The 18652-nt window shown below is 31.1% G+C and overlaps 1 protein-coding gene across 7 annotated transcripts in view; it reads left to right on the top strand.

Moving 5' to 3' along the window:
• Gyf (GIGYF family protein Gyf) overlaps positions 1–18652 on the top strand; it is a 43025-nt gene that overhangs the window by 8888 nt on the left and 15485 nt on the right. For all 7 annotated transcript variants that reach the window (XM_090103651.1, XM_090103638.1, XM_090103645.1 and 4 more), the window contains exons 12-15: positions 26–223; positions 1742–1891; positions 2387–2482; positions 7604–7726. In XM_090103651.1, the coding sequence (XP_089959777.1) occupies positions 26–223; positions 1742–1891; positions 2387–2482; positions 7604–7726 (567 nt within the window). The remainder of the gene's footprint in view (positions 1–25; positions 224–1741; positions 1892–2386; positions 2483–7603; positions 7727–18652) is intronic.

Raw genomic sequence — 18652 nt, 5'->3', positions numbered from 1 at the left:
TAATTAATATTTTCATGACTTACAGCAAATTCCAACACCTAATGATATGAATCTACAAAATCCAGGAGGTCAAAGCAATATGTTCCCAATGCACGGATTACAACACGGTGGCGCTCAGGCTCCTTTCAACTCCATCTATAATAACATAATGCCTCAAACAGCCAATCAAAATAATGGTACACCACAAAGTATGATTGATCAGTGGTATTATGAGGATCCTGAGGTATAACTTTATTAATATTATTTTATCATCAAATGCTTATAAGTAGAGATTGTTACTCTTTTTTAGATTTGTACATGTCAATTAAGAAATATATGTAAATAACAAGAAAACTATTGAAAATATTTTCAGAATAAGTTTTTTTTTTCATATATTCCGATTTTTAACTTAAGAGTGATAAAAGTAATATTGACAGAATGTAAAGATTTTGATTGCTATTAAATTAAAAAATTACATTTAATGCGAATATGCTTTGGGCGTTACAATCGAATTATGGTTGTAATGTTATGTAATGCGAATTTTATTTATTTGTTGTTTTGTTTTTAAAGTTCAAATGCATCTGAACAGAAAGAAAATTAAAGGATACATGTATAGGGGAAGAATAGCAGAAGATAACTCAATAAATAACTCATTTATTTATTGTATGCAGAAGAGAATGCAGCTTCAAAAATAAAATAAGACAATATTTCTCTAACACATCTATTCCAGACATAGATTTATATGGATAAATATATAAGCAAAAGAATAACAATGCAAAGCACTGCTGTTTTATAGGAAATTTCTATTGTGTCTAGAATCTTTATATTTTGTAGATATGAATCTACAATAATTGCGAATTCATTTCTATGTTATAAAAGTTTAAGTCAATGCGAACGTATCTGCTATGTTTCTCACTTGAATCACTAATTTTGAATCCATACTATATAATATTATAAATGCGAAAGTAACTCTGTCTGTCTGTCTGTTACTCAATCACGCCTAAACTACTGAACCAATTTTCATGAAATTTGGTATGTAGATATTTTGATACCCGAGAAAGGACATAGGCTACTTTTTATTCCGGGAAAATGACGCAATCCCGGAAATCCCACGGGAACGGGAACTATGCGGGTTTTTCTTTGACTGCGCGGGCGAAGCCGCGGGCGGAAACCTAGTTTTGAATATTTTGGATACATTGATGGATGAGCTTTGTCACAAAAAAAGATTGTAAAGAAACTTTGAAAAGAGTTGAGATCAGAAATTTGTATGTGGATTAAGTATCATGCTAATGTACAGTTCAAGCAGGCGATGACATGGATGGATAACTAAATAATGTAGTACAAACTCATGAGCCAAGTTCACTTTCTCTGTTGCCTCATGTATCATTTAATATACATAGATCATACCTAAGCTAAATCTGATTTGTCTAGAGAAAATATAAGCTAAGCAGAAATTTGTGGAAGAACATTTGGAGAAGATTTTTGTTTATTGTGTTGTGGCATATTTAAAAAAAGTTATATTTCATATTATGATGAAACTCCTGTATTTGGAGGAAGTGTAAATCATTCGTTCGTTCACGGTTTTGAATGAATGGTTTAATGATCTACATAAGCTGCTATTTTGCGATTGGTTTCCATGCTAATTGCGATTTTAGTATAACAATAAAAAACGAATGCAGGGCAATATCCTTTTGAAAATTTGTAAATATTTTCTATATTTAGGTTTAAGATTTTGTAATTAATACGGTTATTTCTCTTGTAGAAAATAATACAAGGGCCATTTTCATCAAAGGAGATGTTTAGTTGGTACAGGGCAGGATTTTTCAACAACACTTTAATGGTGCGCAGAGCGTGCGATTCTCATATGCGCCCGCTCGGTTCTTATGGACCTATCGTGCCATTCGCGCAAAGGGTAACTATTGTTTTATTTATACGAACACTAGCAAACCGGGCAAACTCCGTTTCGCCACCAGAGACACCTTTTCTTTGCTACAAACCTCACAGAGCCCGAGACCTATCCAACGAATGCAAATCCGTGGAAATCGGTTCGTGCATTCTGGAGTTATAGCGTCAGGAAGGAAAACCCGACTTATTTTTATATAGTAGATTAAATTATATTAAACGCATCTGTTAACTGAAACTCGACTAATCAGAACTTTATTCGAAATATCTAAAACTGTGATGAGCTGTCACAAATCTTCGTAAATAGCTTACAATTCAATTTCATTGAACATGTTTCAAAGTATAAAGACCAGAATCACCCGAGTGGTCATGCGTTTCCCGGGTGTGAAGAAAGACGCGGGCGGGTTCGCACCCTTTTATTCTCTAAAAAAATTATATTTTTACATCGTTTGAATTATATAAAAAAATGTCAAATTCATGTTTCACATTGTTTATAATTTTTCAGGATCTTATTTCCTCATATCCACATATACCCGGATTTGACTCGCGCCAGCAGCCTCCTCGAGAAATGATAAACCAGCACGGAGGACTTGGGATTGATGTAAGTATTTCATTCCATTATAAATATTTTTAATACCAACAGAGATTTAGTGGAATTTGATAAAAGGGTTTGTACTTTGTGAGTTTGTTTGTGCTAAAATAAAAAAAACACTAACTGATTTGTTTGCGAAATAAAGCTTATGAGCTTGGGTTTTAAAAAATAATGGGTTGGTTAACTTGGGTTGCAAATAATGCAATGTACATTTTACAAAATTGTCTCATGATGCAATAAAATTCAATTCGCTTAAAAATGCTAATTTTGCTTGCCTTTGCAAAACTAATAACTAATAATATCACTGCATAATATACAAATATAATACCACCACATTTTTTTATAATGAAATACAACTACGATACATAATTTTAGTTATATTGAGGGAAATTTAAAGAGTCTAAAAGAAATCCAAGAAAATGCAATGTAAACATAAATTTTATTGTCTTCATTTTTATGGAGTTAAAACTTAAGGATAAGGATTTTTATACTTAATTTATTAAAAAAAAATGTAGCACACACATACGAAAACATTTTAGCATTATAGCACTAACATACATAAGTACATCTAAAAGATTTGTGTAAAAGGTAAACAATACTTTTTAGGTTGGTTGAACGAATCTAGATTATTTTGTTTAAATTGTAATACATACTTATATTTTTTCAAGTTATACCATAAATAAATTTTTAAAAATCACAGTGTAACTATTTTTTTAAATAATAATTTAAAACTTCTGCAAATCTGTAAATTAATTGGTGAACCTTTGCTGGGCTATAATTATAAAAAAATCTTTCTTGGATAACAAACAAACCCTCACGAATAAAGATTACAAAATATATTATGCTAATTTTACTTTTTATTCAAAAAATATTAATAAATATTTTCTAAATAATTTTCAATAGTTTGTTTACCTTTTATGAAGATCTTTCTGGACAGGTTTTACATAGACGAATTTTTATACGGGCTAAAATTTTGAATTAACTAGGGAAAAATTATTCAAACTATCTTATTTACATAAACTTTTTTAAATAATCTCTAATTACATATACCTAATATACGTCTGTAGAAGCATTTCAGTAAAGAAAGCGTAAAATTGTATCTACGAGGATTTTAGGATCGTTTTATACTATTGAACAATCACTACACCAACCTTTATCTATTTTAACTTGCTACAGTGACTGGGTTTCAGTACAAAATTTTAGTGACGAATATTTTCTTGAATTACCGATACTTGTAACATTTCAATTCCAACGAGAATTGTGAACAGAAAACATGACATTTCATTTTATTTATATTATTCTATGCCTTTCGTAACCGATGATTTGTAAAGTTAACCACATGAAAACAACTGGACGTACATTTTGGCTCCCAATTGACTTATTGATATTGATCAGAAACTCAAAACTTGACTTGGCCACCGTTTGTCTGTTCTGCAGCAGCATTATTATACAGCAGCGAAGGTTGGTGTACTGTTGACTGGCTATAAATAACGGCTACAAAAAGGAAAACAACACTACTCCCTGTTGAGAAATTCAGTTGTAATATATCCATTATTTTAATGATAATAAATTTGAAAGTTGCCTTCTAGGTTGCATTGACTAACATTAGGCCCACGCTACGACTGGGCTCTGATCGATTAATTACAGTTCAAGTTCATCCGCCATTACCGCACGCCATCATGGTAATCAAAGAGATGTTAATTTTGTGTGATTATATGCATGACTGTTATGTTTTAAATGCAATTTACGAGACTGGATTGCATTTAAAATTTTAATTGTGCGCGCTTGTACACACTATGAAATATTGCTTCATTCTGACCCATATACTTATTCAAAAGGCACGAATTAACTAGTCTTAGCACAAATTTGCAAAATAAAATATCATTATAATATTCGAATATTATAAAAATAACGATCAGTAGACAAAGCAGTAAAATTCCATTGTAGTAAAAAGCAAAATGCTATATTATGTATCTAAACATGACATTAAATACAACAACGTGCCAATGAACATTAAAAAATAAAAATGAAACAGTGTTATGATGATATCCTATTTATATCATGTAAGCCAAGATCTAAACACACGATTGGAATTATTGATTTTTGAATATCTAAAAATGCTATTTATTATGCTACATTTTATATTAAATACTAAATTATATCAAAAATTATACAAAGCCATGTAAAATGCAAAAAAAGTTGAATCTTGGCTTAAAGGTTTAATTTTCTTAATGTGAACAAGCGCAAAAATGATACAACTGCTATTGTTGTGCTCGTTTTCACTAACAATGAAAGAATACATGCAAAAAGAACAGCAACGACTAATATTAGATCATTAATTATTATTATAAATTGTATGTATTTGTCACTGTCGTACAAATACGTTAGATTACAATCTCGCGAGATAGATTTTGCGTCGAAAATTTTCATCCGTAGGCAGTATATTCTTATTTTTCGTTAGATTATAATTTTTCGATGTTAAACAAAAACAATGTGGAATGGGCATTCGTTATGTTGGGTTAGGTACACAGATTTAAGAGTCTCTCGAAGCGGCGCTTCGTCGATTCACAAGCTGTAAGGTCCAGCGTTTGGAAAGAGTTAATTCTCACAATATACTGCGTTGCATTCATATTTACAAAGTTGCGTAGTATTTACAAAGAAGAATAATGTGTTAAATTGCAAGTAAATGTTACCGATCACAATGTTTCGATAGATTGTAATCTCGCGAGTTAGATTATAATCTAACGGTTTTTAAGGGTGACATAATATATACATTTTAAAATTATTATTTTTATATTGTATGTGTGTACATAGTACATACATACAGTTTTACAAGAATATAAATAAGGAGTAAAAATAATAAAAATTTAATAATTTTCCTGACAACATAATTTATAATTGCGCATGTATTCTCTAGTCGTATATATCTGATAATTTTTACATTTACGAAATCATTATAAAAAGGCATTATTTTACTTTTGCGACTCTTTCAAATTCTCATATAGCTAAGTAAGATTAGTACCTAATATACATCTCGCTCTATTATTATTATATATTATATATGTTTTATCCAACGAAGTGCATATAGTGCGGAAGGGCTAATTAAAACAAACAGAAACTAGAATGCAGCTTTTTTTAAGTAGATATTAATTTGAATAACGACAAAACATATTTTATATATTTATTTATCAACATTTTGACATATTTTTTCAGATTAATAGTTTAATACATTTATTTGTATAGAGTGAGGTGTATTGGATTTGCAGTTAATTTTGGGATCTTTTTGCAAACAAATAAATATTTTCATCAAACCACAAAAGGATCAAACCCACGTAGGTTTGTTAGTGAAAATGGGCATGTTGAAATTGTTGTTTTGGTTTTATGGCATTCAAATGCTTTATAAATATAAATTTATAAAGAATATTAAAAATTCGATCACGAGGATCGCGGGACTCGAACCCGCCTCGTGATCGAATTTTTTCTATTCTTTATAAATTTATATGAAAATGGGCATTTTTCGCATTCCATGTTTCCAATTGATTAATATGTTATATGTCAATATACTCATATTGGCCGATTAAGAAGAGCTGGAACGTCAACACATTTAAACATTGCACATGTGTAGTGTCTGTGAAGACGCGCGCGGCGTGACGTCATAGTGCATACGCATCATGAAAAGTCTGTTTATCTCTCTCGCGCGCAGACTAGCTTGTGAGGGTGAAGGGGACAATTATTGTTTTTATGTTGCAATTGTTTATAAATACAGGGTGATGTCATTTATACAAAGACGTTAGGTATATCTACTACACTATATTCGACGAGATACTTCGCGGCACGCGGATAAGAATATTTTTTTACTGTTCCTAGGTTAATTAATTATGTAATCATTTTAATAAGTTTAAAAAAAAATGTAAACGCCGTAAGTTAAAATTTTCATTCATATCTGAACAATACAGCTTTTATTGTAATGTAGCCTTATCTCTTACGTGCGCGGTGTTAGGGTTTCGCTAATATTACAATTGATTATGAGAATAAATAGTTAAGTTCATCGATTGAGTTACTTTTCAATTGTAATTTTACATATAAATTATGAAAGCTTTCATAATTATATTTCTCTTCAACGCACTCATTTTACAATTCAAGTCTACAATAATTAAACTAGAGTCGCATTTATTTTTGAACATACTGTATAGTAAAATTGCATATGTGTGAGTACTGTGAAGATGCCAGCTTTCCTTAATCGACCAGTATGTATATACATTATACAGCCTTTCTAGATGTTTCAAATGTTAAAAAAAAAGGCGTGATAGTCATTCATTGTTTTGCATTTTAGGAGACACCAATAAATACTTTTCATTATGCTCGAATCGAAGCAATTCCATTTGGAATACCGCCTCCGCCAATTGTAGAACCTCGCCCAATGGTATTTTTTGTAAAGAATTCGTAAATTGCTAAACGTTGATTATTTTTCTTTCGTATTTTTTGCCTTCCTATATTTTTTTTTGTATTCGTACAATGATTTTATTTTACTATGGAACTGGAATGCGCATCCTGTCTGATTTCATTTTTTTATATAAATCTATAAACTCAAAAAGGGTTGGGACGATATTTTGCTTAAATCAATTCAATATTTAGATTATTTTTTTTATTTCGTATTAAGTATTAAAATATATTAAGTATACAGGTCAATATAAAATATTTTTTAATATGAGTTTTGTTCATGTAGATTAGATTATTTTGGAATTAATATCTATGCTACGAACGAGCTGTCCCCGAAAAAAAAATAATTAAGATATTCCGCCAAAATGTAATCTTTTATATTAGTGTTATGAAGTAATCTTTGATACTTTTTTTTAAACATTAGTTTGCATATATTATGTATATATCAATTAATGTATTTTGTTTGTTTGTGTTAATTAGAAACATATAATTAAAATATATTTATTATAATGGTCTTAGGATTATTGTTTCATTCTTCATATATTAAAATCTTTTATTAAACTTCCTATTATAACTGTTGATTTCCTATCTTGAACTGTTTTTGTTTATTTTTGATAAGTTGAAAGCTTTAAGTGTTGTTGATATTACAAAATATGTGATAGTAATTTTGAAGCAATATTTCTGTTGCAGGAGTCTTTGTGGAGTCAGCCATCACCAAATCAGGATCTAATATGGATGCAATCGGCTCACCGCCCCAATCCAAATCCAAGGGTTAATAATAACAACTTGGCCATGTTCTTCTGGGAATCACAGGTGAATATCTTTTTAGTAGCCGTTTTAAAAGTGACACTCATTTCTGTTTAAATTCCATTACATCGTTGGACTATTGTAAAGGTTGTATATAGTTTGTTTGTTACACAAATCTACTGATGAAAATATGATGGAATGGGATTTTAAACAGCACCTTTTTAATATCCCTTTTGTGTTGTGCATAACGGAATGCCATATATACTGTTAAGGATGTCACAATCACGTAATCCTTACATTATAATAGAATACACTTTTGAAAGCCTTCAATAGCATAATGTGTTACCAATTTTGGGCGGAAATTCGGTCAGGAAACTATAGATTTATCCTCTGAGTGAACATGTACATGTACAATTTATTAAATATTGATGATGAAATTCCGATGTTCGCAAAATAAACATCAACAACAATTTGTAGTATTACTGAATATGGTTCTTCAGGTTGCACATTCAATGGGCATGCAATATGCATGTTTATTATTATTTGAGCCTACAAAATACAGCTCAAATTGGATGAATATATTGTGTGACAGATGTGACATTATTCAAGAAGGATATGCCGTTTGAATGATCACACTTGCAATATCTTGATTGATTCAATTGTCATGATTTGCAATGTACATTCCAAGCATTAGGAACATTTTGTCGTGCTATCGTATACACACAGTTAAGGGTGCTATAACAGATTTTTAGCAAAAACCGCTATTTTACGGTACAATTTTAACTCAAAGCACTTACACGTGAGAACAAAGTAATATCTTAATTTAAAGATAATATATTCAGTTCTACGATAATCTTATAAAAATTGTACGACGTCATACAAAATTGTCGCTGAAATACGATTTTCCCAGCACAATGATGGCATAAAATGCAAAAAAATGGGGTCTAAACCGGTACACTTTTAAGAAAATTAAAAGCCTAATCTATCTTCTTACCTATAAATTATTGAGGGATATATAGTCCTTTATAGATTGTGATAATTTTTTTGTATCTAAATCAAAATTTTATTTCAATTATTAGCTAAATTAAAAATACTTGTCGATTTCTTCATACATTTTGCTCTCGCGGGTCGTCAGACCGCGCTCAGAAGCGCTCTTGGAAGGACGGGTGTATCGCTCCTCGTCCCAAAAATAAAAACGAATTAGAAAAAGATTATTGTGCGTATACTGCCGTTTTCGTGATTTGAAATATTTGATACTTTATACGAGTAAACTGTATAAGTTTCATATTCCAATTATTTGTAATTTAAAATTATGTTTTAAAAATTATGTTGACTGAGATCCTCTTTTTTTATGGGTTGTTGAACGGATTGGTGGGGTAAAGCAATTTGACAAAACTTAAATCCAAAATGGCGCCGACGAAAATTTGCCATCTTTTCGTCATGGGTGTCATTTTCATGGTTTTTGGGGTAGCAATTAACCAATATGAGGTCAAAAATAAAATCCAAGATGGCGCCGACGAAAATTTTACATCTTTTCGTCATGGGTGTCATTTTCATGGTTTTTGGGGTAGCTATTAACTAATATGAGGTCAAAACTAAAATCCAAGATGGCGCCGACGAAAATTTTACATCTTTTCGTCATGGGTGTCATTTTCATGGTTTTTGGGGTAGCTATTAACCAATATGAGGTCAAAAATAAAATCCAAGATGGCGCCGACGAAAATTTTACATCTTTCCGTGATGGGTGTCATTTTCATGGTTTTTGGGGTGGATATTACGCAATATGAGGTCAGAACTAAAATCCAAGATGGCGCCGGTGAAAATTTGACATCTTTTCGTCATGGGTGTCATTTTCATGGTTTTTGGGGTAGCTATTAACTAATATGAGGTCAAAACTAAAATCCAAAATGGCGCCGACGAAAATTTTACATCTTTTCGTCATGGGTGTCATTTTCATGGTTTTTGGGGTAGCTATTAACCAATATGAGGTCAAAAATAAAATCCAAGATGGCGCCGACGAAAATTTTACATCTTTCCGTGATGGGTGTCATTTTCATGATTTTTGGTGTGGATATTACGCAATATGAGGTCAAAACTAAAATCCAAGATGGCGCCGACGAAAATTTTACATCTTTTCGTCATGGGTGTCATTTTCATGGTTTTTGGATTTAAGGGACCATAACTCACATAAATGCAATAGACCGTTGACTGACAAAAATTAAGCAAAAGTTCAATAGCAGTACAACTGTTGGTGTATTTTTGCATCATGTCTTATATAAAAATGATATATAGAGATTTTTATGATTTAATTTTTATTTTACTTACTTTCATCTAAAATACTGAACCCACCCCATATTCTCATAGCTCACTGTGGAGCCAAGATTTATTGTAATTATTAATAATATCGGAAATTACATAATTAGAAAATGTTTTGTTTGTTTTATTGTACCTACTTACTAATACAAACTGAAAATTATTTTTTTAAAATAGATACTTCAGCTTCATAATATTAGTATTAGCATAGAATAAATATAAAATTGTAAATGTAAAATGACAGGACCTCATTACTAAGATTTCGTGTTTTTATCTGTCACCAGGTATCTCATGAAACGTGATAGGTAAACAGTTAAAATTTTGAGAGAACAAATAAAAATATCGAGGTTAAGCATCGGTTGGCGCGGTCATAAATTGGATGGATGATCAATTTTATTGCAATATCTCTTAGATTTTTTGTACGGAAAAAGAAACAGCGTGCTTAAATAGAATAACAAAAACGTTAACATCTTTGTTATTTTATTTAAGTTTACTTCTTTATTATTAAGAAAATTACACCTATGACGAAAAGATGTCAAATTTTCGTCGGCGCCATCTTGGATTTTGGTTTTAACCTCATATTCGTTAATAGCTACCCCAAAAACCATGAAAATGACACCCATCACGAAAAAAGTCAAATTTTCGTCGGCGCCATCTTGGATTTTGGTTTTAACCTCATATTCGTTAATAGCTACCCCAAAAACCATGAAAATGACACCCATCACGAAAAAAGTCAAATTTTCGTCGGCGCCATCTTGGATTTTAGTTTTGACCTCATATTTGTTAAGAGCTACTCCAAAACCTTGAAAATGACATCCATGACGAAAAGATGTAAAATTTTCGTCGGCGCCATCTTGGATTTTAGTTTTGACCTCATATTGGTTAATAGCTACCCCAAAAACCACCCACACTTGCAAATGTGTTTACTACGTAGGAAAAGTTCAGATTTAAGAGTATCCTAGGTAATGTGTTATGTGACGAATACCTATAATTTATTTCATTCCGACTATTTTTCGGAATAACATACATTTACTAAGAATTGTATACAATGCCGGTCAGTGCCGGTAACATCATATGTATGATAATAATTTTACATTTCTTAAAAAGCTTTGATATTGTATACAATTCATAGATTATTATTCAATGAAATAATGATGTAAAATAGTCACACTTTTTTAAGTTGTTTGAATATACTAACATACTTATTAGGATCGTACCTACTAATAAAAGTAACAAAATGAATTTTTAAAGTTCCCAGTAATCTTCTGGAATCAATTTCAATAAAAATACATAATATCAAAAATTAAAAATAATATCAAGTATGAAGATGGTCTATAAAATGGAATGCGCTATGTTTACGTGAGCGTGATATTGCCGCGAACAAAGTTACGTCGTTAGATACCTAAATTTGAGTAACGCAGATTTGTGACAGCGTCCTTAACCTTTTGAACGCCAATGACATCTATAGATGTCATGCGCAATCGTGCCCTGTGCGCCAACGACACCTATACATGCCAAGAAACAGATCATAGATAAATACAAAATAAACATATTAAACCTTTACTTTTACGTGTTTTATTTATACAGTTTATGAACTGAATCCCCAGTTATTACATAATTGTACACAGTAAACAAAATTGCCAAGTAGTTATTCAAATATTTGATGACAAAAAATAACTTAATTAATGGCTAAAAAAGCATGTTCTCTCGCGCCAATGACATGTATACGTGCCTACTAGTGATGTAGTGTAATATTCAAGTAACTTCATTAAAATTTCAGCGAAATTACTCTAATTCGCTTAATTTTTGTAATAACTACAAAAAAAAATATATAAGCTTAGTCACTGAGAAAAAAGGTAAATACTACATTCTTTGGTATAATACCATATTGTCTATATTGTGGATATTGTTGATTTGAATATTTTCCTTTTCGCCAATCATGCGCATCCCTAGCACAGTATCGATATGCAATCCCTTCTGCGCCATTGACATGAATAGATGTCGGACTGGTGACGTCGTAAGCGCGTGCCGTGTTGTTAAGTGCGGAAAGTTGTAAAAATATTTTATCGAGTATTGCCGAGAGTGTGAGTGCCTTTATTAGAATATTCTTATGATACAAATTGTCGCTATGTCATATCAAAATATGGTAACCTACATATAATTAGTATTTGTAATAACTCAAGTATTAAACTAAATGATTGGAAAATAAATATGTAGTTTTAGAGCTATTACGCACTGTAGACAAGTCGCCGGCGACTGTGACTTACTATAGTTTAAATAGGGGCTTGCGCACTGTCGTCCAGGAGTAAGTCCAGTAATAGTCCAGTCCAGTAATAGTCCAGTCCAGTCCATAATGCAATTCCCTTTATTTAAAGGTAATAGTTGTTTTGATATTTACAAATAAACACTCCACAATAATACCTATAGTTCATATAAACTTAATAAATAAACTCGATAAGTTATAATAATATACAGCTACACATCCCTAATCAGAAGCGAGAGATTATAAAAAAAAGGATGGTTGCCCGCGCCATTGGCATGTATACATGCCAATGGGGCGTAACTGATAGAGAATAGTGCTGTAACTTGCTGCAATTTTATATGTATTTTTGTATCTCAAAAGGTTGATTTTTTTTGTTGATAGTTGCTATTTAATGTGGTCTTAAGTTTTTACAGTAGGAGATGAGGTTAAATAAATATTATTTTTGTGTTATAAGCTGTTTATTCAAATATTCAGACGTGAATTATTATGTTTATCGATAACATTTTGGAATCCCTACTATTTTCAAGGTTATCTCATTGAATTTGTGGCTTGGCGTGGAGGGCACGGCGATGCGTTTTTGCTCTGGCGGTCAAAAGGTTAATATTGAGCACAAAGAGTTTCTATTATCTAAAAAACTGAATGATGAAATAGTGAAATAATTTCCGCCGAATATCCGCCTAAAATACGCTTTACATTTCACCTAAAAAAAAAGGAATCATGAACTACCTTAGATGTAATAACTAACATAATAAAAACTAATTAATTATTAAAGCTTTTGTCTTCATGAAAGATTTGTTAATTTTATGTGCTTGAAGTTAATTTAACATTGAGCTAATTGTGTGAAGATTAAATGGCGGTATAAACTCAACAGTTAGAGTTGTTCAGCAATGTGCTACATGTATATGATATTTTTTCTTTAGGATTCTTCATGTGCACTCAATGCTTCTTGAGCGAAACCAGTGAATTATAAATTTCATAAATGAAATAACTTGGTGAAATATACAGCACTTATAACTCGGGAACGGCTGAACATATAATAATAAATATAATGATTTTAATGATTATTATTAGTTCGTCATGTTATCCTTCACATAGTTATATTTTGATAATTATTTCTATATTGAAAATTGAAAAGCAATTACTTTTTGAAAGGAAACATTCCTTTATCTTTAAAAGAAATATAACTGCATTAAAAATATATTGAAAATTCGAACTGGATAAAAAAAAATTTTGAACACTTCCATTTCATTCTTCTAATCCAAACAAGGTTAAAATAGGTCCACTTGTCTTATTTACAACATATAGGTTTAAAGAAGCATTTATTCTCATTTAAAGACTTAAAGCTAATTACATGAGAATAACATAACAAAGTAAATAAATAATATTATCATTAACAATATTATTATCATTAACATATTATTTTGATTAGACAAGGCTTTATATGAGTGAAGTCCCGTGTTTTCTAGTGGGGTATGGGGCAGATGCATTATTCATACATATGTTTTACTTATATATTTTCTTTAGGGACAAGTAGGTGATCAGCTTTCTGTATGGGATATAATATATTAATTAAACAGTAAATAAAAATAGTAAAATATCACTATCTAATTCATGATTCCTTGATTGCTTTTAGAGCTTATTTTGAGTTCTCATGTACCTCATGTATAAAGTACTTGGGATTGTGGTGCTTCAATTTAACTGCTTCAAATGAAAAATGTCTGCTTTAATTAATTAATATATGCTCTAGTCATACCGCTCGGATAATGGAAAGATATATTTTAGAATGCATATAAATTAGTCTTTTAATAAATTTGGTGCAGTCAGGACAATAATATTAAGCGTGACAGGAAATATATAAAATAAGATTGCTACTGATGAAAATTAGGAATCAGATCACTCCAAATTCTCCGTGTTGGCTATATTTTAATATTTAATTTAATTGTTTAATTCTTCTACACTTAAGTCTTATCATACTATCTATTTATTATTTTAGTAGCTTTTGCCCGCGGCTACACTTGTGTGGTCAAAGGAAATTTACAGTAATAGCGCCATTTATTGGAATTTGATATGCATCAAAATTTACCTCCTCATAAGGATTAATAAATAATAAAAAATAAAAATCATTTATTGAACAATTTGTGGGCTAGGTACAAACATGTCACATTTGGACCCCAAACTAGGACAGCCTGTATTTTGGGGTCCACTTTCCTTAATGACACAATAATAACAGAACTATAGCATAATATTAACTTAGATAGGAGATTGACTTAAGATTTTATTGGAATTATATGTTCTACTCTTGAAAGTACCCTCGCAACTATCTCCAAACTGATCATACCGCGAGCCCCGTAGCGAAGTGAAAGTAAGACTAACAAAAAAAAACTAAACACACTTTCACATTTATAATATTACTTGCTGTGCTTCGCCGTCAAAATCAATTATTTCTATAACTTATGTGTTATTCTGAAATTATAACCTATAAATTGATAAGTTCCATCCAAATCCATCCAAATCCGTCCTGTAGTTTTTTCGTGAAACACACATACATCCACATACACATATTACATATAAGTTAAGATGGTAAGAACCTTTTGTTCTTAAAATACTGACTGAGCTTCGAAATTTAATGATTACCACATGAAACCTGATAATCTCTCTTATTAAGTGCATTTTTTATCATCAAGTAAACTCCAAAACAACTTATCCTTTTTCTACACATGACTATAAATCCATTTAGTTGTTGAACTAATCAAAGGAAATAAATAATTTTCATGAGGGTTTAAAGATATCAATGCATTATTTTCAGCAAATTAATTAATTTCGGCAGTAGTAGCGTAGTTATAGTATGTTGTATGTATGTTGTAACAATAATTTGCATGCCGTATTACATATTGTCATTATGATAAATATAGCCTATAGCGTGCTATAGCTAGGAATATATTTTTCAAGCAATAAAATATATAATAGACCAGGGTGGACCTTTAAAAATAATAAAAAGTGAAAAGAAATCGCAGTAGGATGAAACCCATTAGAAAAGGAGGAAAATATGATAAAAATGTAAGGAAAAATAAATTACTGTCAATCCGAGTTTGGGAAGTGGGATGGGGGGGGAGCTTTTAAGAGAAAACAATGGTCTCTCTCGATTTCCGACAAAACTTGTAGTTTTGTAAGTCCTACAGAAAAAAGTTTAACCTCTCACCACCGAGCGGCCAGATCCGACCGCGACACAATAGATTTTCTATTGTGTCTGTGATTCCTGGGCCTGATGCCTAAATTTTGAGGTTATGTGAAAAAATTATTAATACAAAGGTTGTAGATCTTTTTATTACCTACAACTTTGCCATTGATCTTTATTTCGTAGAATTTGTAGTTTTGTCGGAAATCGAGAGAGACAATTGTTTTCTCTTAAAAGCTCCCCACCTCCCATTTCCCGAACCCGAGTTCGGTCAATCCGAATTGACCGTAAGTTATTTTTCCTTACATTTTTATCATATTATCCTCCTTTTCTAATGGGTTTCATCCTACTGCGATTTTTTTTGTTTCAAAAATTATCGGCACTGGTCTATAATTAATCTTGAACTACATATTAGTTTGAAATAATTCAAATTGTAGAAGTATAGTAATTGTCAATATTTCTATAGAGAGTGTTATATTCAAAATCCATACTAATATTATAAATGCGAAAGTAACTATGTCTGTCTGTCAGTTACTCAATCAATCACGCCTTTACTACTGAACAAATTTGCATGAAATTTGGTATAGCGATCAGAGGCGGCTCGTGACAAAATTTTATGGGTGTTCACTTGAAATAAAACACTGAAAATACATGGTGTAAAGCAGTACATTTATCAAAAAAATTACTTATAAAGGAAATACATACGTCTTTATTTTTGGTGTGCAAAAATATCTATAACTTAAAGCGACAAGACATTCGTAAATGTCTGTTGTTGCTTTCATCACAACCACACAACCACGGTGTTTTCACATAATATTGTTCGGATTTAAACACACGCGTAGGTATACGTTTTCGTTTTTGTCGTACATTTTTGCGTAAGGTCAAGTTCAGGCCGTGGCAGTCCCTTAGCTTTCAATTCAAGCCGAATTTGTAACGTTTTAACACACTTTTTAATGAACGCCACATTATAATTGTTCATTTTCACACTCACAAGTAATACTGATAAGTACCTAAAGACTATTTCAACACGTATCGGCAACGTTTGCGGGAGCGGCGCTCCGAATTTTGCTATTTTTCCATAGAAAATCTTCTGTTTCACGCGCGCAGGGCACTGGCAAACCCTCTCTTTCACTCCTATTGGATTTCGTATTAGGAAATGTACTAAATATTTTTTCATTGGAGCGCAATCGTGAGCGCTCCGCTTCGCGCGTTTCTGTATAATACAGTATTATTCAGGTGTATGGAATGATGGAATGATGGATATATTCATTGGTATTGACAGTAGTTTTTTACGATTACGATTGATTTTAAATAGTAATAATTAATATTAATAATGAAATTAAGGAGTATGATTTTATTATAATTATTTATGGGAGTTCACTGCACCAGCGCTCCTTAGGGCGAGCCGCCTCTGATAGCGATATTTTGGTACCCGAGAAAGGGCATAGGATAGGTTTTATCCCGGAAATCCCACGGGGACGGGAACTATGCGGGTTTTTCTTTGACTGCGCGGGCGATGCCGCGGGTGGAAAGCTAGTAAGAAATAAAATAAACTGAGCTCTCAAATCTTAAATTGATTAATTGATCTATTTTTTAATATATTATAACTTGATTATAAAGTAACCATAAATGTAAATATTTTCACAAGATGTGTTTCACCGGCCTTATACTAAGGTAAAAAAAGTGTTCTATGTATGATTTTTTGTCATATTATTATTTTATTCCAGAAAAGGTTTTTTTCTGTATATGCACAATTATTTATTTATTTTATTAGTTTTATTCGATCAACCGCTGATTTTTAGTTTATTATACATATATACACACAAATTAACACTACAAGGTTTGAAATAAAATGAATGCAATAAATTTTGATCAATTTTTATTTCATCGTCACTTCTCTTATGATAACCAAACTAATATAGTCTCAATATATCAGTTTTAACATATGCCTTGGTAGACTTGCCAAAAGTTTACTATTCATAGCTATCTGGTGAGAGAGGTAAGTTCATTTGTCAAGATTGTATCAGGTATGATAAAAACTATCTGTTGACACTAAATTTGTTGGGTGAAAAAAATGTTTTTCTCTGTAATAAAAAAAAAGCGAGAACTTCGTAAGTTATCAAGTTATCATTGACGTGTCCAAACAAAAAACACTATAAAAAAATGCTCTCTTCTATTTTATGAGATGACTGAGAGTATGTCTCTAAAACTCGCATAAAAATGGTAGAGTTGCTAAACTTGCTATCTAAATGATGTGGACCGTGCGTGTGCCAAGGGTTGATAAAGCTTGTTGAAATGTGTCTGCCCGAGAAGCGACCACATTCAAAGTTTCCAGCAACATTGCTGATCAACTGTTACTCAATGTTTACCTGGAATAAAAAATGTTGAATTTCATCGTTTTAAGTATGAAATCAACTTAAATATATATTGAGTGAACTTTTTTCGAAATCTACGAATATCCTGATGCAGTACATATAGAAAGGAGAAGCGAAACCAGAATAACAAATCTTTCAAGAGATCAAGATTCTCAAATCGTCTGCTTTCAGATATTACGGGCAATTTTTTATAGTACTGAGTTCATGATTCCTTTTTGAACATCTGTACAAATAAATAGTCACCTTAAACAATTTTTCAGTAAAGTAACCAGTAAAAGAGTAGAAACAAAGAGCGTTGGAGATCGAAAATAGAAGAACTCGAATACCTATTTCACGGATAAAAATGAAGAATAAAATATCAAGTTCAAGTTGTTACTAAACATTAAAGGCTACTATCAAATACGTATTAGTTCAAAATTCTTTTGACATACTTTAAAATAAAATTGTTTGATTAATGAAAGGCAACCTTATAATTTGTAGGTTTAGGTTTGACTTGATCTATAAATTGAACTGTTAACCATTCAAATGTATACCCAATACTTTTATTTTTGTTAATTAGTATTAAGTCTATTTAAGACGTATTAGTTTAAAAATTTCTTGACATACAATAGTTGAGTGATTTGGGAAAGGCACCCCAATAATATATAGGTTTAGGTTTGTTTTGGTCTTTACTCTCTACTTTTGTTTATTTTTGTTAATTAGTATTAAGTCTATTTAGGACGTATTAGTTGAAAATTATCTTGACATACAAATAAACTTGTGTGATTTGGGAAAGGCACCCTTATAATTTGTAGGTATAGGTTTGTTTTGGTCTTTAATCTCAACTTTTATTTATTTTTGTTAATTAGTATTTAGTCTATTTAAGA

Source organism: Colias eurytheme, chromosome 1 (genome assembly GCF_061535395.1).
Source record: "Colias eurytheme isolate Ceu_HAF_F1 chromosome 1, ilColEury1 Martin Lab GWU primary, whole genome shotgun sequence".
In the NCBI taxonomy this organism is placed as follows: Eukaryota; Metazoa; Arthropoda; class Insecta; order Lepidoptera; family Pieridae; genus Colias; species Colias eurytheme.
The sequence above is the reverse complement of the archived record's forward strand: the minus strand, read 5'-3'. Positions and strand labels throughout refer to the sequence as shown.